The sequence below is a fragment of the Danio rerio genome, chromosome 3 (genome assembly GCF_049306965.1).
Source record: "Danio rerio strain Tuebingen ecotype United States chromosome 3, GRCz12tu, whole genome shotgun sequence".
In the NCBI taxonomy this organism is placed as follows: Eukaryota; Metazoa; Chordata; class Actinopteri; order Cypriniformes; family Danionidae; genus Danio; species Danio rerio.
This window is the reverse complement of record NC_133178.1, coordinates 19,178,971-19,203,209: the sequence shown is the minus strand read 5'-3', so window position 1 is coordinate 19,203,209 and position 24,239 is coordinate 19,178,971. Positions and strand designations below refer to the sequence as shown.

Sequence of the window (24,239 nt, the reverse complement as noted above, 5' to 3'; positions counted from 1 at the left end):
ATATGTATTTATATATTCTGGAAAAATAAAAAATAAAATTCATCCAAATAAATATTGTCAGGCCGATAATTCCCATTCTTCTGATAGGTAGTCCAAATGGTCTGTCAGCAAATTGAGCAACTGCGCACCTCTGTTCATGCAGATCCACCGATGCGCATTTACACTGGCCACAGTCACGTGGACACAAGTGACAGTGCTAAAATCAAATGCTGTATCAAAACTTTTTAAAATCCTGAATCAATATTGGAGTTACTTTTGCATGCTGGAGGAAGGACAACAACACCATAGCTGAGGTATTTCAGTTAGACTGGTAATGTTATGTTCTAAAACTATTTTAGTCACGCAAAGCTGATCTAGATTGTCGTGTTATATGAATGAGTTATATGCACAGAACTTTTGTTCAGCCACTGAAATTTTCCGGCGAACGATTAATGTGACTACTTTTAGTTTCAAATGATCCTTTTACAACATCGATAATGTAGATTTTTATTTAGTTTAACAACAAAACATCAGCAAATAGCGCTATTCCACTTAGCCTGTTTCCTGAGGTGAAGATGCTTTTATATTCACATTGATTTGAACAATGACAGCCTGTGAGATGCTCCCTTTATTGTTTACCATGCTACTCTGAATATTTGGTCTGAAATAGTATATAAGTATGGCTTACTAATAAGTGTAATTCCTGAAGCCCGCCGGCCAATCATTAAGCATACAGTAGTCACTTTAGGAAAAAGCGTGCGAGAGAGAGAGTGAGACATAACTGAAAATGTGCTAGATATAAAACAGTTTTTCATCCAGAATTGTAGTATAATAAAGTACTATAAAGTTTTCTTTATAACTGGTGAATGTCATGTCATGAACTAGTGGATCTCTGTCATCTTTAATGTGTACATTCAAGATTTCAGGAGGTGTGCCTTTGGACGACCGAGAAGGTATTATGTTTGAAAGATATTATGCTAACATTTAGGCGGATCACCTTTTGCACCTTTAAATGAGTAAGTCTACTTTTTAAATTCATAACATTAGATTAATTGGGATGATTTCACAGGGCAGTTGATCTGCATAATATAAATTATTAAAAAAAAAACAATCACAAGCATTGATAAATACAGTAGAGCAAAGATACAAATTTAAAAAAGAGTATTTCATGATTTTCTGGGAGTCTAGCAGTATTCAGTCACAAATTGAATAATAAACACAGTCACAGGCCTTATAAACACATGCAAATGATAAACTAATTGGTGTATTTATGATTAAAATTTCCAATGACTTCTCAAATCATGCTTGTTTTGAACTGTGGCACCTGTTCAACTATAATATCATCTCAACATTGCACATCCTGCAATGTGGCTATTGAATATTACACTGGTTTAAGCCATAAACAATTAAGTAATAAGTAACTTAGATATTAAGGATTTTAGATTCAGGAATTTAAAAATGAAGTAAACGTAGGGGAGCAACAATGAACGCAATATAACTCTGTTTTCATCCAGCCCTGAAGGTTTCGCCAGCAGATGCCTGTGTCACACCCTAATGATGTCAGCAGATGCCTCTGTCACACCCTGATGAGGTCACTGCAATGCTCCGGTAGTACAATAACCATCTGTCTACTTCCACAGATGGTGACAGATGTCTGTGCTTCAAATAAACTGGATGTAGCATCAAGTCCATGAAGAAACTTATCTTTCGACAAGTCGTGAAAAACTATTTAAAGCCCTAAACCTCTGCAGACTCAAACTAAAAAACGATGCTTCTTTCCATCTCATAATCTGCCACCATTCATTTTCTTAAACTTGTATTCTGTGTAAACCCCAATGCTGGAGGAAAACCTTAATTTGAAGGTGTTAAGGCATCAGCAACAACATAAAGAAAAACTAAACAGTGTGAAAAGCCTTTAGTAAATGCCTGAACAAGTGGAAATGCAAGAACAGACTTAACACATTTTATAAACTGCGTCAGGTTTGAATGTATGCACACACAATGCAGAATGTATTAGTCTTTGCTTAGTGTTTATTTGTATACGCTGTAAAATTTGAGCATGTTAGCAATTATTATATTTAGGGTGATATTATAAGTATTATAAATTAGATGTCTAAATTATATGTATTTAATATACAATTAAAGTGATGTTTAACAGCAAAAAGACAGCATCACAGTATTTCCTGTAATATTTCCCTCTTCTTTTAGTTTGGCTGGAATAAAAGTACTTTTAAAATTAAGGTCAAATATTACTGGCCCTCTTAAAAATTTTACTTGATTTGGTACAGAATAAACCATTGTTGTCCAATGTCTTGCATAGTTAACATGATTAGTTAGGCCAGAGGTCTCAAACTCAATTCCTGGAGAGGCGCATCTTTGCACAGTTTTGCTCCAACCCTAATCAAACCCAGCGATCCAAATAATCAAGGTGTTCAAGTCTACTAGAGACTATTAAGCAGGTGGGAGTTAGAGGTGGTTGGAGCCAAACTATGCAGAGCTGTGGCCCTCCAGGAATTGAGTTTGAGACCACTGTGATCATGAAAAAAAAAGAAATTAGTTATTTAAAACTTATGTATTATAAACTATTAAAACGAACACTTCTCTTGGATAAAAAGCACCTAAAAATAATTTGGATGGATAATAAATTTGTCTTCAACTTTATAATTTAACAAAAAGTGAATATTTGATCAATATAGCCATATTCAGATATCTAAATGTGGTCACACAATAAATGTGTTAAAGTCATATGTCAAAAAAAATGTTAATGTGTAAAATATGGCTGCATTATATCGGACAACAGCTGACATTGCAATATTTAGTTTGTTTGCGATATATATTGTGATATGAATATAGTTTCACAAGATGATTTAAACTATATTTGGAATTAATTTATAATTTTACATTGATTGGGCTTATTTTGTAGAGTGAAATGCAATACAAATTTTTTTTTTGGTTTTCTGTGGAATCTTATAGTATTGACAAATAATTAAATTTTAAATAACACTGTATTAGTGTAGAGTCTTCATTCTATAAATAATTAAATACAATTATTTAGGTTTTTGGGTGACGCGGTAGCGCAGTGGGTAGAACGTTTGCCTGAAGGTCACAGCAAGGTCACTGGCTCGAGCCTCGGCTGGGTCAGTTGGCATTTCTGTGTGCAGTTTGCATGTTCTCTCCGTGTTTGCGTAGGTTTCCTCCGGGTGCTCCAGTTTCCCCCACAAGTCCAAAGACCTGTTGGTACAGGTGAATTGGGTATGCTAAAATTGACCGTAGTGTATGTGAGTGTGTGTGTGTGAATGAGTGTGTATGTGTTTCCCAGTGTTGGGTTGCAGCTGGAAGTTGGCGGTTCATGCCGCTGTGGCGACCCCAGATTAATAAAGGGACTAAGCTAAAAAGAAAATGAATAAATGAATTTACGTTTATATATCTTCAAAACCTTCAAAACGCATATAAACGAAAATCTTTCGATCTATTTTAGGGTTAAACTTTGTGATGACATGTTCTGAACTGTGGTGCCGATCAACTATAATTCCAACTCATCATTGCAGATCCTTTAGTGGGACTATTGTAGATTCACACATTGCAATATAGATGCTGAAACATTTTATTGTGCAGCCCTAGTGTGAAATGTAAGACTCAATGTAATCACTCATGGGGGTTTAATGTGGTTTTTCTGTAAGAGCTGACTTGCAAGAGACCACAAACTCATCCATATAGACGTTTTTATCATTTAGTCACTCTTTACTTTTTTAAACCTGTTTGACTTTCATTCTTCTGTTAAACACAAAATAATATATTCTGGATCTGTACTTACAACTACTGAAGTCAATTGCTACAGGTTTCCAGCTTTCTTCAACATGTCTTAATTTTTTTGTTCAACAAAAGAAATAAACTCATAAAGGTTTTGAACTACTTGAGTAAGAGAATATAGAACTTGAGTACGTAAACTACCCCTTAAACTTTGTCACCCATAACCAGTGTCACATTTTTAACCTCTTTGATGAATTAGAAGACCACAAACAAGATGGACTAGACATCAGTTTTTGTTTGAGACATCGCACCATGACTGCAGTGTCCAAAGAAATTTAGTGGCTCCAAAGCCTATTCTGTCAATCCTTTACTTACACCCCCTTTTAACTTGGAAATTCATATTCTGTTTGTTAACGTTTATTAATGAAAAAACAAACCTATCAGATAGCCTAAATGTACCTGTAAATTGTAGTACAGAAGATGTCTTTTTCCCAAAACAGTAAGTTAAATGCTAGCTCTCTTAGACCCACAACATACTCAAGTATGTGAACACAGACACTTCTAGCTGTGGAAGATTTCCGGTATCATCGCCTTCCAAAATGTGTGACTCATAATGCAGTGCAACATGCTGCATTCTTAGTATTGCTGCAATCCAGAAACTCAAAAACTGTCAGCTTGCTATGTCAGGTCACTTGCTATCATGCCTGAACAACACTTCTAGTTTAATGTCATATACATGACATAACATGACAAAGGTAACTCTGTCGCCCTCTTGAGTACCGAGATTTTTTTATAAGGCACATACTCTTGCGATGCATTGTTTCGGTTTACATAGAGTGACCTTAATCAGACACCACTACAAAGTGATAGCTTGTCTTTAATCTGTACTCTAATGTAATCATGATCACTACCAAAGGCTTAGTCTCAATTAAGAAGTGCTTCAATATTTATATAATGACATTTAATAGAGATATAATTGGATGTTGACAGTAGGGCTTGTTTTAGTAATCTGGTGCATTCCTTTCTATATGTTAAAACAGGAGATACTGCTTGTGAGATCCATGCCAATAATACACATCTCTGGGAAGCTGGTGGATGAGAGATTTACATGAAAATTCAGTCAAGCCACACAGGTGGTAAGCATCATATTACTGTGCCTTTGGCCTTTAGAACTGTGCTTTATCTGTTTGTTAGCCTGAGTGATGAAATGGGAGTCAATCTAGGGTACAGTCTCTGAATTTACTTGTACTGTAAACCTGGCAAGACAAGGGTCGAGACAGGCCTTGTTGAGTCACAGAATATCTTAAGGTTTATGGCATACAAACAGATTTTTAAAGATTTTTAAACGGCTGCACGTTTGCATGTTCTCCCCGTGTTCACACAGGTTTCCTCCGGGTGCTCCGGTTTCCCCCACAAGTCCAAAGGCATGTGCTGTAGGTGAATTGGGTAAGCTTAATTGTCCATAGAGTAAGTGTGTGAATGAGTGTGTATGGGTGTTTCCCAGTAATGGGTTGCAGCTGGAAGGGCATCAGCTGCGTAAAATATATGCTGGATAAATTGGTGGTTCATTCCACTGTGGCGACCCCTGATTAATAAAGAGACTGAGCCGAAAAGAAAATGAATGAATTATAAAGTACAGCAGTAAACACTTTACAATAAAGTCTAAGGACTAGTTCTTAATTAATGGGTTAAAGTCAACTTTTCAAAATAGCCAGATTTATTACAGATATGCAGTATAAATATTTTTTAAAAACAACCGAATTGTATTAGTTATGATTATGACTTGTAATCAGATTATGACTATACGATTTAAACATTTTATTAGGCTATAGTTGATAAGTTAATTTTAATTGATAAATTCCATTGTGAGTTTGGTTTAATTATTATTATTCTATAATTATGGCACTTACTCTGTAAGTAGTCACTGAATTTTCAGTAAATATTTGAGCATGTAAGCCAGATTAATGTAACAACTTTATTGTTTAAGCTATTAAACTAACTAATTAAGTATAGACTGTTTCAATGTGGTGATGTCATTGAACATGTCCGGCCTGTTGTCAAACTTGATGTTATAACAGCTATTGTAACATTATTTATCAATATGTGGAACTTTTTGGACTCTCAGAAGATATGGAAATTTAAAATATAAAACAGCTATGAAATACGTCGGGACCATCGTTATTGTTTACATCCCAAAACAAAAACATTTCCGGTACTCTTTCATCAAAATCTGATCATTTGCTTCCACTCTCGGTGAAATATGCATAGCCACGCCCCTCTGAATGTTAGTTTGCTAAGTAAAATATTAAAGGAGGAGTACAAAAATTAAACCCTGCCCCCTCCTCAATTTTCTGTTTCAGGTGGAAATGCATCATCAAGCTGAATTAAAAAGTCTGCAGCAAATTTGAGTTTATGCAAACTTTAAAAAAAGATGGTCTTGACTCTTTTTCAGGTTTCCTTGACCAATCACAGCTAGATTTGTTCAGCATTGTGTTCAAGGTTATCAAAATGATGTCCCTACAACAGACTTGCAAGAAAACCACACAAGCCGCAAAGTCACAAAGCACATACTTTTGAAAATCAAGAGTTTAGCTGATAAATGCTTGTTGTCACAGCTGTAAACACTTTCAGTTTGCTGTCATTATGGCATTGTTTCCAAGCGGACAAAAAAGTCTCTGAAATCCTGTACAATTAATCAAATGAGATACTGACTTCAAAGCTCCTGATGTCTTCCCAGTTTTATTTATCATTGTTTGCTTTAATTTTTGTTTAATAAAATATCTATCCAGTCAGAAATGTCCATCTAAACTGAATTGTTGTAAAAACACAGGAATCTTTCAATCTTATTGATAGCATGATGTGACAAAAAAATGTGTGAAATTTTGTTAATTGGTGTTTTGCACACACACAAACACACACACACATTCTTAATTTATTCATATATTTTTTTAATTTCTCTGCCAAGGCCAAAGCTTCCCGCACACACCCAGACAGATGGACTGTAGTTGTCTGATTTTAATGTCTGTGTTTAGTTGATTTTCCCTCATGGCTGTGTAGAAAATGGACTGCCGGGTCTGAAATATTGCATCTTGTAACTATATTAATTTAATGAGCTCATAATGAGTATGATACTGGGCCAATATCATCAGCATAAACACATTTAATGTGGTAATTGCCAGCAATAAGCTCTTGACTGAATGACATTGTTCTGTGGAGAAATCACTTAAATCGTCACAATCAGGAGAGAAAGGGGGTGAACAGGATGACCACTGATGATCTGAATATTGAAATATAGATTAGAACAAGCTGTTCATTTTATATATATTTATGTTCAGTAAATCTTTTATTATTTAACCTTATTGTTCTAAATTTACCAGAAATATATAGGTTTACAGTGACATTCATGTTAAGGTTGCACTGCACTGATAGTGGAATATAATGAGTAGTCATACTGATATGTGCTTCTAAGCAAGAGGAATTATTGTGGATGGAAAAAAAAACACAAGAGTGGGGATTTAAACCTCTATTGTTTGCTGATTAGGTAGAAAAATGCAAGTTTGCCATAGATTATAAAAAGGGTGGGTTTATGATGTAAGTCTGTAATTTCAAAGCCATTTTAATTCAATTAAATTACAACCTCAAAAAGGGGGAAAAAACATGCAAGGATAAATGATTTACAATATAAAGCATTTAGAAAACTTATTGAACATGTAGATATCAAATAGATCATACTGTGAAAGCTACAATACAACTGGAAAGATATGGTTAATCAGCTAAAATGTATTCCAGAGTGAAAGATGTATTTAACCCAGACTCATTGGAAATACCTGCCTAAGACTACATATTTGCGAAATAAAAAAAATAGTTTTTTCTTGGTACATTTTGTTGCATGTTTCAAATGACAAATCCACTAGAGGGCGCTGTTTATATTTTGCGATTCTGAAATACATTATTTAAGGTGGGTTTTGTAGTGTTTCAGAGACACGTCCTTCTTGTACACATCCATGAGAAGTGGGGCTTGTCTTACAATTTACTTTACACTAAACCGCTGACCTAAACCACAACCAACACTGTCTTGCAAAACCAAACACAAGGGAAAAGTGCATTGCAACCTTTTATCTGCTTTGTGGAACTGTGCTTTATCAGACTGTAACATGAGCACTAAGCATGGAACAACAACCGGTTTCAAGGTTTACCATGGTTTGTAAGTCAAATTTTAATATCTTATTTTATCTACTGTACATATCTGGAGATATAGGCGCTGAAGTGGATATATAAATCTGATTTGCTCCCTCTGTCAAAATCGAAGGATCAAGGGTATGTTCAAGTAAGCTTCCCTCATTCTTGACAAAGTGGAATGCACTTTAAAAAGGGAGGCGGGATTCCCTTGAGTTTCCCACATATTCCAAAGACATGCAGTATAGGTGAATTTGGTGAACAAGTCAAAAAGCTGTAGTGTATGAGTGTGTGTTTCCCGAGTGCTGGGTTGTGGTAGCAGGTGTTTTCATTTATTTACGCTGATGACTTGCATTATGGGAAACTCTGCAGTTTAACAAAGTGACTATTATTGACATTTTAATCATTTTAAACAGTACATTGTAAAGGAAATAATATGTATAGAATTAACTACTGTCAGTTTCTTACCAGGTTTTTGTACTGTACTTCTCTAATAGTATGTGGATGCAGAATTGTATATGTAAGCTGCAAATATCAGACATACAATATCTGACACAGTGCACTTAATGGAGCTAGTAACATTACTTTTAGGGGTGGGGTTAGTGTGTGCACTAAAAATAGTGCATGCAGCTCAGCTTGCAACTGCATCTAATCCAGACCATACCTGTTAACATTGGGATGTGAAAATAAGGGATATGTCCACCATAGAAAGGGATTTCACCCACCCCCCCTTCCCCCCACCCCCATGAAATCTCATAAGCCGTTTCTTCACTGTATAATTTACACATTCTGATTAAAGAGCAATGATGAATGAATGATTTAAAAAAAAATTTGTTTCATTACGTTAAATACACATCTAAACATCTAACGTTATAATGAAAGCATTCGACTGCTTCCCTAAATTTTTATGCTCATTTAGGACAAAATTAGTTGTGTTTGAAAAAAAAAACTAAGATCGACATCTTTAGATGTAATTATTATTATTAGTTATATGTATAAGTCTGTTCAAACATGCACCCAAAACCCAGACTTTCGCTCCGCTTCAAATCCCGAGTACAGAATCTGTTCAGCAGCGCCTATTTATCACTATGGAGGATTGCATATGAAAGGAAGACGGCACCTGTAATGAAAAGGAAGTTCATTTTATGTTTATTGCAAAGTGTTTTCATGTCCGAATAAAGCGAAAGCACAGAACAGACTCACATTTAAGAGTAAGGGCAGCCCCTGGTGGTTCGGCGGTATAGGTTGAGTATAGGGAGGCTCGGCTCTTTAATGTTTATTTACCACTCTTCATAGAAAGACTGAAAATATGGGAGAAATGCGGGGAAATTCCTTTACGGGATGATAGCAGAATAGAATTGTAAAATACGGGTGAATCCCGGGAAAAACAGGAGGGTTGACAGGTATGATCCAGACCCCTCTCTAATTTTCAACACCAGTTTTTTTTTCTTTGTTTACTCAAAAGATGTTGGTGTAAGGTCTCATATTGCAATTCATAAATGACAAAATAAAGAAAACTACTAATTTACACAGTATTTTTGTATTATACAATGGAGTTAAGCAATTTAAACAAGTTCAGTTTCACATAAGGGTCATTTTTGTCCTCAGCAGGAGTGCAATCATGCAATAATTATGTGCAATTACAGGGGTTTCATTCATTTACATTATTTAAACTCTACATTGTACAATAATTTCAACTAAAAAATTATTGACAGCTAATTTAAACAAATTGTAGATCTGAGTCTCTGCTATATGCGTGGCACAAAGAATCACAGTGGAAACAAGATACATACTGACTGATCATTTCACTTAGAAATAAATTGGGTATGTACCGAAGTATTCTAGCCGGGGAGTGGGGGGGTTGGGGGGTTGGGTGGGGGGAGGTTGAATGGTTCAAAAAACCCACCCCCTACTTACAAAGGTCCAGAGTTTGTCCCTACTTGAGCTAATTTGGCCCATTTTGAATGTTACTGTATGCCAATATAAATTGTGAAATTAACTCATCAGCTTTAAGACCAAGATAAATCTGATGTACGTAGGTGAAGTCATCTTTCACTACTGTATTGTTGTTAAATAGAGAAAACATTTTACAAGTAACTTTGGATTTTTACAAGTAAACCTTTTTTTTTCTTGACCATTAAAAAGGTGTGAAGCACCAGAAGTAAATTCTTAAGCATATAAAAGTTAATTTGAATACTAATTAGACTATTGTTGTTATCCATGAATTTTCAAATGTATTTTTTTAAATATAAAAAAATAAAAACCAGGATGCTCTACTAATTTTAAATTATTATTATTAAAATGTATAATTGTTTTATTAATCAAGTGGCCAAATTCTGACTGAGGAAAGTTGAATGCACTGGCCAGTTTGTTATTTGCTTAATAAATGACAACAGGCTACTTAGCATAATAGGTCGTTTTTAATTTAAAACTTTAACAGATTCATTTTTCCTAATGATATATGATCAAAAATAATATGTATAAACAAGTTTTCATATTCCTTCATTCTAAATCTTTAGAAAATGTTTTGGTACATCAAATAGTGTGGTTATGATGACCACCCGACAAGCCAATCCACACAGTAATAAATTCCCAGAATTTCACAACATGTTACTGTAATTTTTCACAGTAAATTACATTAGTGTCACTTTACAGGAGTTACCTGTTAAATTTAACATATTCTGAATTTTATTGTGAAATTAATGCAGACATCATGATTACAGCAACTTACTGTAAAAATGGCTATATCTTTTGCATGTTAGTTATAGGAATACAAACATTAATGAGATTTTATTCAACATAAAAATGAATACACTAACTTTTATGCTAGTACAGGCTATTTGTTGATAATTAGAAATATTTACAGAGTTATTGGTATTATGACGTACCTCATAGTAACTTACTGTGAATTAGCATACAGTACCTTACTTTGAAAGTATTGCAATTATTAGCCAGTAATTTACTGTAAATTTAGGGTCAAATATTTTACAGTGCAGAAATTAATAGTGGTTAAAATGTCGCTAAAAATGCAGTAGCTTTTTAAACTATAAATACTTAACTTCGTAATTAAATAGAAATGAGAAAATTAACTGTAAGGGGCAACTTTTTAAGAAAAAAGACCCCCCTTTCACCATGCTGGCTATGGGCCTGACCTGTAGTGACCTTTATTAGCTCCATAAACTGATTAAGCCCAATTAAATATGGACACTTATTATGAAGTATTGACATGCATAGATGATTAGTGCACATGGTAATTGTGTGCACTAACCTCCCAAACACAAAGCAAAATGCATCTGTTGACAGTGATCTAGTTAAAATTCCAAACCATGATGATTTTTTAGTCACTGATAAATGACTTTTGATGATACCAAGCCTGCAAGATGCCAGATTGTTGCTATGGTAACCACAGTGTCAATCATGTCAGATCCAAAATGTTATGAAACTACAATATTAAGGCATTCAAATGTACGTGGTCAAAATGCTAATTTACTAGACTGACTCTCATAACTTCGCACTGTGTATGTGGCCAAATAACCTAATAAGCATCTGTTGATCAGTAGATTTTCTTAGTTGCTAAATCCACTTAGATCACGGCACAGGCCACAGATTTAATCAAAGCTCCTGAGCTTAACTAGCAAATGCTTGAGGGCTTTAGGCAGGCCTTTAGTTTCAATATACCAGCTGAAAAATTAAGGTTTATTATTAATGTTCTCTACATGTCTATTAATAATAATCGCATAATAGTGTTTAATAAGGGATAATTCGTGAATTGCTCCATAATTTATCACTGTCACACGGCAAATGAATTACCCATGGTGCTCAATTGAGGCGTCTGAACGCGTAAGCCATTTTCTTGCATCTGTCTTGCCTTTAGGTTTTAAGTAACGTGGCAGATAAATGACCTGATGCCGCAAGCAAAATTGGATAATTAGATTATTAGTGTCTTAGCGATGTAATGTATGGTTATATATCTGAAGGTATGCGCTGAGGGTATTCTGCAAACCGCATGAGGCAAATCGTGTATGGTACTTTAATTACATTTCTTATGACCTTCACCTGGGATTTTATAAGTCGGCCCTTTTAAGCATGTTTCTTTTGTTGGGAATAAGTTTTCTTACTTGGTTGAAAATATAATTATTTTTTAAACATATTAAACCAGATATACAGTTGAAGTCAAAATGTTTAGCCCTTCTGTGACTTTTAGAAAAATATTTTAAATATTTTTAAACACTTTCCAGGTGATGTTTAACAGAGCAAGAAAATTTCACAGTATGTCTGAAAACATTGTTTCCTCTGGTGAAAGTCTTATTTGTTTTATTGCGGCTAGAATAAAAGCAGTTTTTAATTTTAAATACAATTTTAAGGTCAATATTATTAGCCCCTTTAAGCATTTTTTCTTCGGTTGGCTACAGAACAATCAATCATTATACAATGACTCAGTGGTGCCTGCAGTCGTACAACTGTACACACTGTGCGCACCTACCATAAGAGGGCACGAATTATTGCCGCTTTTTTATTTTATTTTGTTTACATAACTTAAATTGATTAATAAACAGTATACACTATGATATATTTATAAGCAAGACAAAATGAGGATTAATAAAGGTGTGTGGTCGGTGTACGGTTAAATTTTTTTTTTCCAATTTTAAACGCAAGAAAGGAAACAAAGAAAACTGATGTTTTTTTTTTTGTTTGTTTGTTTTTTCGTTTGCTTACGAATAAATAACAAAAATATTGGATTTTGGCTCGAATTTAGTTTTTTTCTGGTTTATGACTTTAAAATTCATTATACACATGTAGGCGGTGCTGAAACAGCCAATTTCCTCTGGTTGGTCAACCAAATCTGAGCTTGTGACATGGCCCTCAAAATAATAGTCCTCTGCGGATCAGCACCCAGGCCTATTATTATTATTATTTAATTATACACTCTCAGAAATAAAGATAAGAGAGCTGTCACTGGGGCAATACCTTTTCTAACGGTACATATTTGTAGCTGAAAGGTCCATAGTGGTACCTCAAAGGTACATTTTAGGTGTCATGTGTAGTAATTTATCAGGTCAGGGGTGTAATATACATTTTTAAAAAAAAAAGGGGGGGGGGGGGGGTTGGCATCTGTATGAGAACCAAAAGTTTACGTTCTTGATCACCTGTTTCTAAATGTTCTGTCTCTAAAAGTGAAAGGGGAAGTATCCCCCGCCCCCAGTTGCTACGCCACTGCTCGAGGTACTACTGTGAATTCACTATTAGGTACAAATACAAAGCTTTTGAAAAGGTACGGCCCAAGTGACAGCACTTGTGCCTTTACTTCTGAGAGTGTTTATATAAACTAAGTTTACATATTCTATCATTTGGCTTGCCAAATTAACTTGCCTAGTTAACCCAATTAACCTAGTTACAGTAAGCCTTTAAATGTCACTTTAAGCTAAATATTAGTATCATGAAAAATATCTAGTCATTGTTATATTATGTACTGTCATCATGTCAAAGATAAAATAAATCAATTATTAGAAATTAGTCAACTATTATGTTTAGAACTGTGTTGGGTGAAAAAAAAAAACACGTCTTTTCGTTAAAACAGAAATTGAGGAAAACATACAGGGGGCTAAAATGCAGGAGGGCTAATAATTCTGACTTGATCTGTACATTCTGTGCATTTCTGTCAGGATTGACCCCCATCAAATCCAAACTTCTGTTACAGATTAAAAGAAATGTGACCTTATTAAATGTCCTCTTCCCAGCATCCCCTCTCAGTTGATTACATGTAAGTGTTTTGTAATTAATCTAGGGAAGATTTGTCATGGTTATTAGTTGTCCGCCCCCTTCCGAATGGACAAATGTAAGTAGCCAAATGGGAGGCTTTACAGCAGGAGGATGGATTTATTTTGTTCTAATGCAACATCCCACCGAAGCTCCCTGTATGAGACATAATTACACTCAACAAATGAAGAAATCCTTGTTTGTTGTTTAGATTTCCAATTTTGATGTGTATCCCCCCCCCCCCCTTTTTTTTTCACTTTAATGGCAACATTTTTTATTATCCCTGCTGAATACAAGAGGATTAAAACGTGTCAAAGAAGAAGTCATGAATTATTCCAGCTACACAGCAGATAATTGTAACACAGAGACTGCTAGAGGGGGATTAAATTTAGACTGCGGGTGTTAAGCTATAACACCCTCACAGCAGGTGCATAAAAAAAACAGGCAGCCATACGCAACCTGTGCTCTAAAGTTAAAAGTGTGGATACCCCCAGCATATTTTACCCATTGATGTCAACAGTGTAAGGCTCTCTAGAGTCTGCCATAATAATTACTGACTCTCCAAGCAAGAAATCTTTGCCATCTCTCTCAGAAATACCAAAGAACAAATGCGCCCAAACTGTTACTTTTAAATTCCGTGCCAGTTGTCAGGACTATTTTACTTTTTTTTTTTTTTTTTTTTTTTTTTTTTTTTTTTTTTTTACTTTATTTAGAATTGTCGGACTCTCTTGTACATTTTTCTCTTAATGGAAAAAATAAAATCATCATTTTAAAAGAATCAAAAAGCTTCTGATACCTTGATTGTTTTTTCCGATCTTGAATTAGTATATCAGAGTAAAGCTTTTGTAGTCAGTCATTGCAAATAATAATAATAATAATAATAATAATAATAATTATAATAATAACAAGTAGCCTAAATAAAAAAAATTACCGTGAAGATCCGTATTTAAAAAAAGTATTTTAACCTGCTCCATTCACACTTTTTCCAGAATTGCTTTCATTCTGCGCTTTGCTTAGTGCTGGCAAGTAATTTTGGTCTAAAACTTTATACGAATTCCTCAAACTTTTGCTTAAGACCAATATTACCCATTGTTAAAATAATTTTCAGCAGTCTTGCCTATTTGTTATTACTTAAAGTTATTCTTAATAAAACTCACTGGTACACCCTCGTAATATTATGACTATGACGCCACTGTTTATTCTCACTGTACTCTCCTCTCTCTTTCCTCTGCGCACACACAAAATACACAGAATGGGCATGGGACCCCTTGCGCGCGAAGCGAACCATGACGTTCAAAAAGCAGTCAATACGCGCTCGAGCGAGTCCATCCAGAGCTCGCGCCCTAAACTCCCGCCCTCAAGTGTGAAGCGCGAGCGCACGGTGGAAGACGGTAACGGTAACCCCTTGACGCGCAGGTGACGGCCACGTAAAGCGCACCACTCAACCGCTAACCGAGTCCCCTTTCGGTTCAATAGACACCGTACTGAAACTTAGGCTATATCACCCCTTAGACCTCAAATCACCCTCATAGTCGCTCACCAAGCACGCTGTCCCGTTGAGGAGCAGCAGGATGAAGCCGTGGTCGGAGCGCATCTCGTCGGTGTCCAGCTGTCGACAGCTCTCCGTTCAAGAAGCCGCGGTTCCTCCGGTACCGTATCCAAAACAGGCGAGACCCGGTCCCATGTCCAACAAAAAAAGTCAAGCGCGCGAGCTCTCCTCGAAGTGGGAATCCCACCTGCTGTCTGTCACAGTAAACTCCCGCTACTTGGAGCGCGCCACATCCAAAGCTGTGTGGTAACTGACAGGACACTTCATCGCTGCCATCTGCGCACACTTTGCTCCGTGTTGTGTTGCGGTGTGAGGCGAATCATCTCCGTTATCCGCGCTTTTATGTGCTGGTGACGGTTTAGGATCCCAGTGCGCGAGCCTGACCGGAGCGCAAACTCCTCGAGCGTCGCGCACATCAGTGCATGCAGACTGGCAGCAGGACTCCTGCACGCGCTGACGTTTTAAACCCCCCTCTCTCTTTTCATCGTCAGAACCCCCAATCTTCCTCTCCCCTCTTTCCCTCCTTCTCCCCCTCTCTCTTTCTCACATACACACGCATACCCAAAGCTCCAAAACGTAACCCATTTATTTTTCTTTCTTTCTTTTTTTCTTTCTTTCTTTCTTTCTTTCTTTCTTTCTTTCTTTCTTTCTTTCTTTCTTTCTTTCTTTCTTTCTTTCTTTCTTTCAACCCCATTCTATCGAAAACGAAACGAAACGATTAAATTGAATCACAATTAGTTCAAGCCTTGTAAGTTCTATTTGACAAATAATTCACAGTGTTTGGTAAATAATGCACAGCATATTGGGGGATCTCTGTTATTTCTACTACCTAGAACATCAAATACAGTTGGTCAGTCTGATATCATTCATTATCATGTTCTGAATACAAACAACGAAAACCTACACCCATGATATGTACAAAAAACCTACTATGTTAGAGGTTTTTTTTTTTTTTGTATAATCATTCAAATAATTTTTATCTGAGACACCATGCATTGCTAATTGCAGTGTACACTGATTATATATATATATATATATATATATATATATATATATATATATATATATATATATATATATATATATATATATATATATATAAAGCTTGTGTGAACAAGTCATATTCTATTGTGTGATCAACTCCTCAATTACAACCAGTACATGTTTGGACACTGAAGCGGTATTCCACGTCTTAACTTGTGGATTATCTAATTTTTGCCTGTTTATTTTGGATTCACATTAGGAGGATTTTTTTATTTTTTTTATTTTTTTACATTTAAAAACAAATGAAAAACAAAACAAAAATATTTTGACATGACAGGTTTTTGTTTACCATGTTCTGTATGACATTAAAGGGATAGTTGAACTAATTTTAAAATGACCTCATCATTTATTCTCCCTCATCTGGTTTTAAACCTTTATGAGTTTCTTTCTTCTGTTAACTAACAACAAAAAGTTATTTTAAAAAATGCTGGTTGCTGGGAGCCATTATGAAAAAAAACATGGCAATAAGCAAGGCAAGAGGCTGCATATGGCCTCAGTTAATCTTAGGGCCCCCAAATAAAAACCTAGAAGTATAAATTGTTCCTATACATTTTGTATACATAATTTTCATAATTTTGCAAATGCGCAAATGTGTCCCCCACCTTCAATCATGGAGCAGTCCAGCAGTCAAATTAGGAAAGATTTAATTTTAAAATTGAAATAGTTTATATATCATTTTATTGTGAATCCATTTTTAAGAAAACTAATCATTTAAAACATTTTGCATAATGCTTTACATGTTGTTATTATTATTTTGCATGGAGACAAAATTTAGAAAAGGAAATTAAGTGTTATTAGAATACAAAACAGCAAAATAAATCAATTACAAATAAATTAAAGTACAAAAGGTGCATTTTAGAACTTTTGGTCCCCATGGCCGGAATTGCTCAGGGCCCCCAAATCACTAAATCCACCCTGATGGTAGTCAGTGGATGCCAATAACCAGCATTCTTCGAAATATCTTCTTTTGTATTTAACAGAAGAAGAAAAAAAGCGAAAATATGTTTGAAACAAGTGAAGGGTGAGAAAACAATTACAGCATATTTATTATTGAGTGAACTATCCCTTCAGGTGCATTTTTTTTTAAAAACCTATTGATAAGCAACAGAAAGATGTCCTTCCCTCACTGTGCTGACGGCAGGAGCGTCACAGGTTATTAAACCTGATGCCGATGGTACCTTGTCACAAGGTGCATGCGCTTGTTATTGGTTTGTCTGAGTCGATGCACCTCTGTTATCTGTTTTGGGTTATTTGCCTCTTCTTTTTTTCATCCAAGATGCTCTCCTCTCCACCTAACTGGTAATTGGCCCTGGGAGAGGCCTGGTATGCGTATTGTGATGCGATTTGTTTAGTTTTATTGATTTGAAACAGCCCGGCATCCTCTGCCTTGCTATGTGAGTCTAATATGAAATCAGATCACTTGTTCTAAAGCCAACTGATCACCACACGTTTGTTGCCAATATTTATTTTCTAGTCTGTCTTTTTGCCAGTAGTGAGTGATAATCTTTTTAAATGTCATTACTTTTTCTTCTTTTTTTCTTTCCTAATCTGCATATTGATCTTTACATTTTGTCTCTCAATCTCCAGGGTTTCAATCAGAGAATTTGACCCTTTGCCCTCTTGCCTTTTCATCACCTAGCCAGCGCAGACTTGCACTTAATCATTCACACACACACAGCTTCAATGCCCATTAATATTATCTGACAGGGGATGTACAATGACCTTATAATGTCAGAGGTCACACACACGTGGTACATTAAAGCAATAGACTCATTAACTCTTTTTTTTTGTCTGCAAATCAACCATTTCTACAAAAATAACCTTTAATATAGTAATGAAACATAAATAAATCTAACTGTGTGCATTTCTTTTTAAAGGGAGATCATCTTAAATGGCTTCACAGGATTAACGCTATTTTTTCTTATGTTGACTATATGAAAGGAATAGTTCACTCCAAAATTAAAATATACTCACTTTTTACACCCCCTTAAGTGGATCTAAAACATTACAAATTTCTTTCATCTGTTAAACACAAATGAAGACATTTTGAAGTAAGCTGAAAACATGAAACCATTGACTTCCATAGTAGAAAAACAAATACTATGGAAGTTAATGGATACAGGTTTTCAACTTCTTCAAAACTTCTTTTGTCTTTAACAGATGAAAGACAGTCAAATAGGTTAGCAATTAGTGAAGGACAAGTGGTCCAAATGACGACGGAATTCATTTTTGGGTAAACTTTCCCTTTAAGAATATGCTTAACAATTATAGATTAGCAAAGAGAAATGTAAACTAGACACGCTTCATACCTTTGTCGACCTTTCTGCAATATTCAGAGAAATTATGCATAAGGATAATGTTACAGGCCATGCGGTGTGTGTCTGTGATAGAAAGAGATAGTGTCTTTGTTGTCTGTCTGCGAGCCTGCATTAGTGTAGGGATCAGGACTGAGGGCGTTAGTGGCTTTATCTCGTTTCACAACACTAATGTCATTTGAGTGTGCTGTGTGGGAGACGGTGGTAATCCAATGAGGAGTTGCTGCGTCTGTGACGAACAATGGAAAGGCCTCTAGCGCCATCTTGTGTCGAATCTTGTTAGTATGGCCTTTTTGGAAACTCGTTGTAAATACGTGTTTGATCAACCACGCTTCTGAAGGACCATCATCCTGCAGTTTAGCTCCAATATTTTCTTAAACACAAACCCAGTCCTAGTTTATCTCGTAATCCACAATTTTGTGACTTCAGTGCTCGCAGAAGTGTGGCAGAAGTATGTTTTGAGGGTGAGTAATGACTGCAAACACGTTTGAAAGGTAACATATAGGTTTGGACAAACACGGCTGCTGAGAGCAATCCAATTTCACATGTGCACATGAAGTGTGTTATTTGAGTTTAGGCCACAGTTGTGTTCTCTAGAGCCTGGATACATTGACTGAGTTGTTTGGATGTTTAATTAGGGTTCTAAATGGCAATAGTGGCTCTCCAGAAACATTTTTGTCCACCTGGTCTAACAAATAGTGTTGTACTTACTGTAAGTGCATTTAAGTGCAAAAGCATTTTTCGGAAGGTTTTGATCTGGGTAAAAAAAAACTATTTTGCACTAGGGATTGTCTTAAAGCTTTGATCCTGCTATTCATATGTTGTTGTTGTGCCAAAAGGGACTGTGTCAAAAATGTAAACAAAATGTATACAAATGGCCACTAAAGTCAATATATTAGTGCAAAATTTTTGTTTGTTAAAATTAAGCAGTAGTATAGCAATAACTTGGTTTTTATTACACATAAATGTGGTGTAATGTTTGCAATAAAACCTGTTGAAAAAAATAGCTTAAACCAGCCTGCTAGGCTGCTTTTCACTTGTCAGGTTGGATTTAGCTGGTGTTACCTGTTTATTTCCCAGCCTGACCCGCTAAGACCAGGCTTGAAATGGTTAAAATCAGTCTAGAAATGATAGAGGTAAAGATTGAAATCAGTCTAGAAATGATAGAGGTAAAGATGGTTTTATATTCACACATTCGTTCATTTTGAAGTCCCTATATTGTTTACCATGTTACTTTGAATATTCGACCAGAATTGGCATGCAAGTATGACTTCTAAACAACATTAACACTCTTTATTTGACTGTGAACAATGTTGTACTTTGATAGTCATTTGCTGCTATTATGATTTCGCTATTTAAAACTTGCAAAAACTATTTTATGATATTATATTATTAAGGGGAAAGTCTGAATGTGCGAATATAAAACCAACTTTACCTCTATCTGGAAATGGCCAAACACCCCTCTAAAACCAGGCTGGTCAACCAGCAAAAATCGGCATACCAGCTTACACAGGTTTAAGCTGTTTTTTACAGCAGGGATGATTTGCATGATTACAGTGAAATGATTACAATGGATATACAAAAGTAGTGGTGTGGGTGTATTTATTTATTGATTGGGTTATTGAATTATTAATTTGTAGTTAATGAAAATACTTTCTTATTGAAAGCTGTGCAATTTTTATTTTGGTTTCGTTTTATATATTGTGTAATGATTCATAGAAAGTAATAATTAATTTGACCACTAATCGTGATGATTTATTAAAATATTTGTGTTGATTAATAAATGTTTGTATTGTATGGTTGTAATGTTTTGTGAGTGTCGGAGCATTTTGGAAACAAAATAATTGATTTTGCCAATTTGAGCTCCAGTTACTGCCTGTGTGTTAACAGCTTTAAAAATGAGATATTTGAGTGGACAAATGTGTTTAAGCAATTGAGAAATAAATTATATATTAAATTCCTTTTAAACAAAACAATAAAACTACTTTCCACAATAAAAATGATTCCAAACAAATCCCTAACATTGTTTTATGTCCTGCACAATGCGATGAATCAACTTATTTAACTTCTTCTTCTTTTTATAATTTAGTATTATTATTTCTTATTATTATTATTATTATTATTATTATTATTATTATTATTATTATTATTCTATGACTCTCTTAAATAAGCAAATTTGTTTTCCTCTTTCATACTTCCAGTTTCATATTTAAGTATACAAATTTTTTTTTTCCATTATATTTTATAGTGAATTGGGTAGGTTATTGTGGATGTTTCCCAGAGATGGGTTGCAGCTGGAAGGGCATCCACTGCATAAAAATGTGCATGATAAGTTGGCGGTTCATTCCGCTGTGGCGACCCCGGATTAATAAAGGGACTAAGCCAACAAGAAAATGAATTAATAAATAAATGAATATTTTATTGTCACAAAATGATAAATAAAATGTTATTTGCCTAATATTGTTTATTGCATGCTGTTATAATAATAAATATAAACAACATTTTTATTTTGTTAAGACATTTCTTGGTTGAGGAGTACTGGTCTTGCCTTAGGTTAAGATTAGTTTTGGTCCTACCTTGCTCTCAAAAGTTTCGGTCTTGGTTTTTTGCTCAACACTCTGGTCTTGGTTGTGAATACTAATAAGAGTGTTGCAGATTGGCCGTTTATAAATATTTAAAATCCAAGACCTTATATGTTTAAGTAATTTTAAGTGGGCTTTAGAGATTCTGTTCTGGCGTTTTTTTGATGAAGTTTAAAAATTGCTGTTAGGTACCAAGGCTATTTTAAGAAAATGAATGAATGAATGAAATGCACAATAAATAAAAAACTAAACTAAATGAAACGTATAGCTGCAAGCAGCGATTAAGGGGCCATGCAGTTTGAGCCATAATGACTAAAAAGTCCAGAGGCCAAAAGCAACAACATTGATAAGTAGCATCATACCAAGTGAAACAATGAGGTTTTGAATACATTTGAAGCATGTTTCACTTAAAATATTAGAAAATCACGAAAACAATTAACATGATTAATTTATTATATAGGTGGCAGAGGTACAGATGTTATGTGTTGTGGTCAGTTTTAAGTGACAATGAAGAACCTAATGTCTGGTGACAATATATTTAAGCATTGGAAAGAGACCTCAGAAGCAGTTAGTCAAAATTCAAGCACATTTGTTGGCCTTTTTATCAAGTTTCAAAATAGCTGTTAAGTACTAAGGTTATTTTAAGAAAAAGCACAATAAATGGAAAACTAAAACTAAATGAAACTAACAACAATCTCAGAAAAAAACTGAAATAAAATAACAATTAGCAAAATTAATAATAGTTTTCTATATTAATAAGCATCAAGATTATATACACTCTTAGAAAAAAGGTACACAGTGGTAAGTAATGTTTCTTAAGGAACGGTTTTGTACTATTGTAAAAGTTGTACTTTATATGGTACAGACAAGTCATCTTATGATAGTCTTCTGTACCTTTTATGGTACAATTGAAATAAAGCTACACAATTGTTGGACAACTCCTTCTTTATCACAGTATTTATGAAAATAACTGACTGGAAAGGCAAAGCGATTTTATGAATAATTTTCTTATTAAACATGAATTATCATTTAAAAGTATATGTTTAAAGAAACTCATAGCATTAATTATTAAGTTATATAATACAAAACAACTGGTAAAACAAAACTGTAGGTATTGTAAACTAAACATCCAAGGCATCTTAATAAACATTTGGTAAGCATTTTCTGATAAATACATTTTCACTATTGATATCCGCACCTTTTGGTGTTTGCTTTCCTCTACGGACGCGAGCTCGCAAAAGTCCTGCATATGCAAAGTGTTCATGCAGACATTTTGCTATTGTAAAACTAATCAAACATTGTGCATATCTTGTTACAATATTTTTGCATAATTTTATTTCTATTTTAAAATGAATTAAATCAACTTTTAAGTGATTACAAATATATTGTGTGAAAATTGGGGAAACTAAAAGTTGTATATTGTACATGGGAGAGTGTATTTCTGTCACATTTTTGTGGAAAGTGTTGTGAAATGTTTAGCAAAAATGAGATCTTTTGATTTATGTTAAAGTTTTTTAATCTTTATTGTAAATGGAAAAGGTGCAATTACAACTTTTTTCAAAACATTGTTTGATGTTTTATATTTACAGAAAATAAATTGACCCAGTTGGATATAGCAAAATGCCTTATAATAATTCTTGAAGTAACACATTTGAACATGTCTTGTCACTTTAGTGGTACCTTCATGGATTAGATTTATACCTTTGATGAAGGTAGGTTTTAAAAACCAAAGGTACATTTTGGTTTCTCATGTTACAAATCATGTCTTTAAAGGTACAAACTGCAGTGGTACATTTTTTTATTCATTTTTTTTTGTATTTTTATTTTTTTATTTATTTATATATATTTTTTGCCTTACAGTATAATTCTTTCCAAAAAAAGGTACTGCCCTAGTGACAAGGGTTTGTACCTTCTTTGGTACGACATTGTACCATTTTTTGTGTGTACAGAAATATCTTTTCTATAAAGTATATACATACAATGTGTTTTATCTTTTCTTCATTTGCCAAATAAAAAAATAAATACATATGTGATCTGTATTATGAAGAAATTTGTCTTAATTCTTTATGATTTTTAACTTTTATGTGTTTAAATAGTATCTATATGACTTTGGGTTCATTATTTTTTCCAACAGATGGTAACTCAGATGGTTTGTAGCAATCTGTCTCCTCAAACGGTTTGAGTTGCCTTAACTTATTGAGTTTTACAGTACTCAGTTGGTTTGAATTCTTTTCACTTATCGGGTTTTAATGTGCTTAAATTGCTTCGTTTTCTCAGTGAATTAAGTTCACAGTACTCATTAGGATTAGTTTTTGAACTTAAATGGTTTGTTGCAATCTGTTTCTTTAAACGGTTATCTCAACTTTTGGGGTTTGACATTGTACTGTAAATAAATAAAAACTAAATAGAAATTCCATCACAAAATAAAAACAAAACAACAGTTTTCAAAACCACTCATCAAAGGAACTAAATCTAAACTGAAATTTACAAGCATTTTAAAAATGATACTGAAATAACTACATTTTAGATGGCAGAACTGTAATAAACTTTATTAAATAGAGCTAAGTATTCTTGTACTTTACGTGCGTTCAGTCTTTTCTGCTGTTATTTTATAAATAAAAAAGCGGATAAGAAGTTGGTGGCGTTTTAGCTAAAGGTACTGAAGATGGCGCCATTGCTTTAAGGAAAACATACTACATTTCTCCACATCGTGTGAACTGTCTTGAAAGTTGACTTTCAAAAATGTTGTTCTCTCCAACTGACACAGCATGGGCTTTTTAAAAATATGGTTTGACACCAAATCGTTAGTGACACACACACAGTTATTCCAGTTCCAAAAATCCTCACCAGAGAATTATGAATTATATAGTTTCAGTCCCACTGATGCTGGTTCTCCATTGGTATGTTATTTTTTTCTTTCTATCCTCAGGAGGGAGATTGAGAAGGCAAAAAAATCATGAGCAGGACACAAATGAAAAAAAGGCAATCTGTCTGGGAAAATCGGGGTGGCCGAATCATCATCACTGCCAGAAATGTGATCCCAGCTGCCTCATACATTGTTCAGGCAAGTTCAATTTAACATCGCTA

At 34.5% G+C, this 24,239-nt stretch overlaps 1 protein-coding gene and 2 long non-coding RNA genes across 8 annotated transcripts in view; 2 read left to right on the top strand and 1 right to left on the bottom strand.

Moving 5' to 3' along the window:
- The window catches only part of LOC103910239 (uncharacterized), a 37,410-nt gene extending 32,549 nt beyond the window's left edge, over positions 1-4,861 (top strand). For both annotated transcript variants that reach the window (XR_012400927.1, XR_002456932.3), the window contains exon 4: positions 4,770-4,861. This is a non-coding gene — a long non-coding RNA (uncharacterized lncRNA). The remainder of the gene's footprint in view (positions 1-4,769) is intronic.
- LOC563017 (neurexophilin-1) overlaps positions 1-15,645 on the bottom strand; it is a 70,540-nt gene extending 54,895 nt beyond the window's left edge. The window contains exon 1 of the mRNA XM_686381.8: positions 15,203-15,645. Coding sequence (XP_691473.2) covers positions 15,203-15,256 — 54 coding nt within the window. The 5' untranslated portion in view covers positions 15,257-15,645. The remainder of the gene's footprint in view (positions 1-15,202) is intronic.
- Positions 15,646-18,765: 3,120 nt separating this feature from the next.
- The window catches only part of LOC141381177 (uncharacterized), a 273,920-nt gene continuing 268,446 nt past the window's right edge, over positions 18,766-24,239 (top strand). For 3 of the 5 annotated variants that reach the window (XR_012400923.1, XR_012400925.1, XR_012400922.1), the window contains exons 1-2: positions 18,837-19,034; positions 24,082-24,216. This is a non-coding gene — a long non-coding RNA (uncharacterized lncRNA). Of the gene's footprint in view, positions 19,035-24,081; positions 24,217-24,239 lie in introns of all 5 variants that reach the window. The other 2 variants (XR_012400926.1, XR_012400924.1) reach the window with 2 other exon arrangements.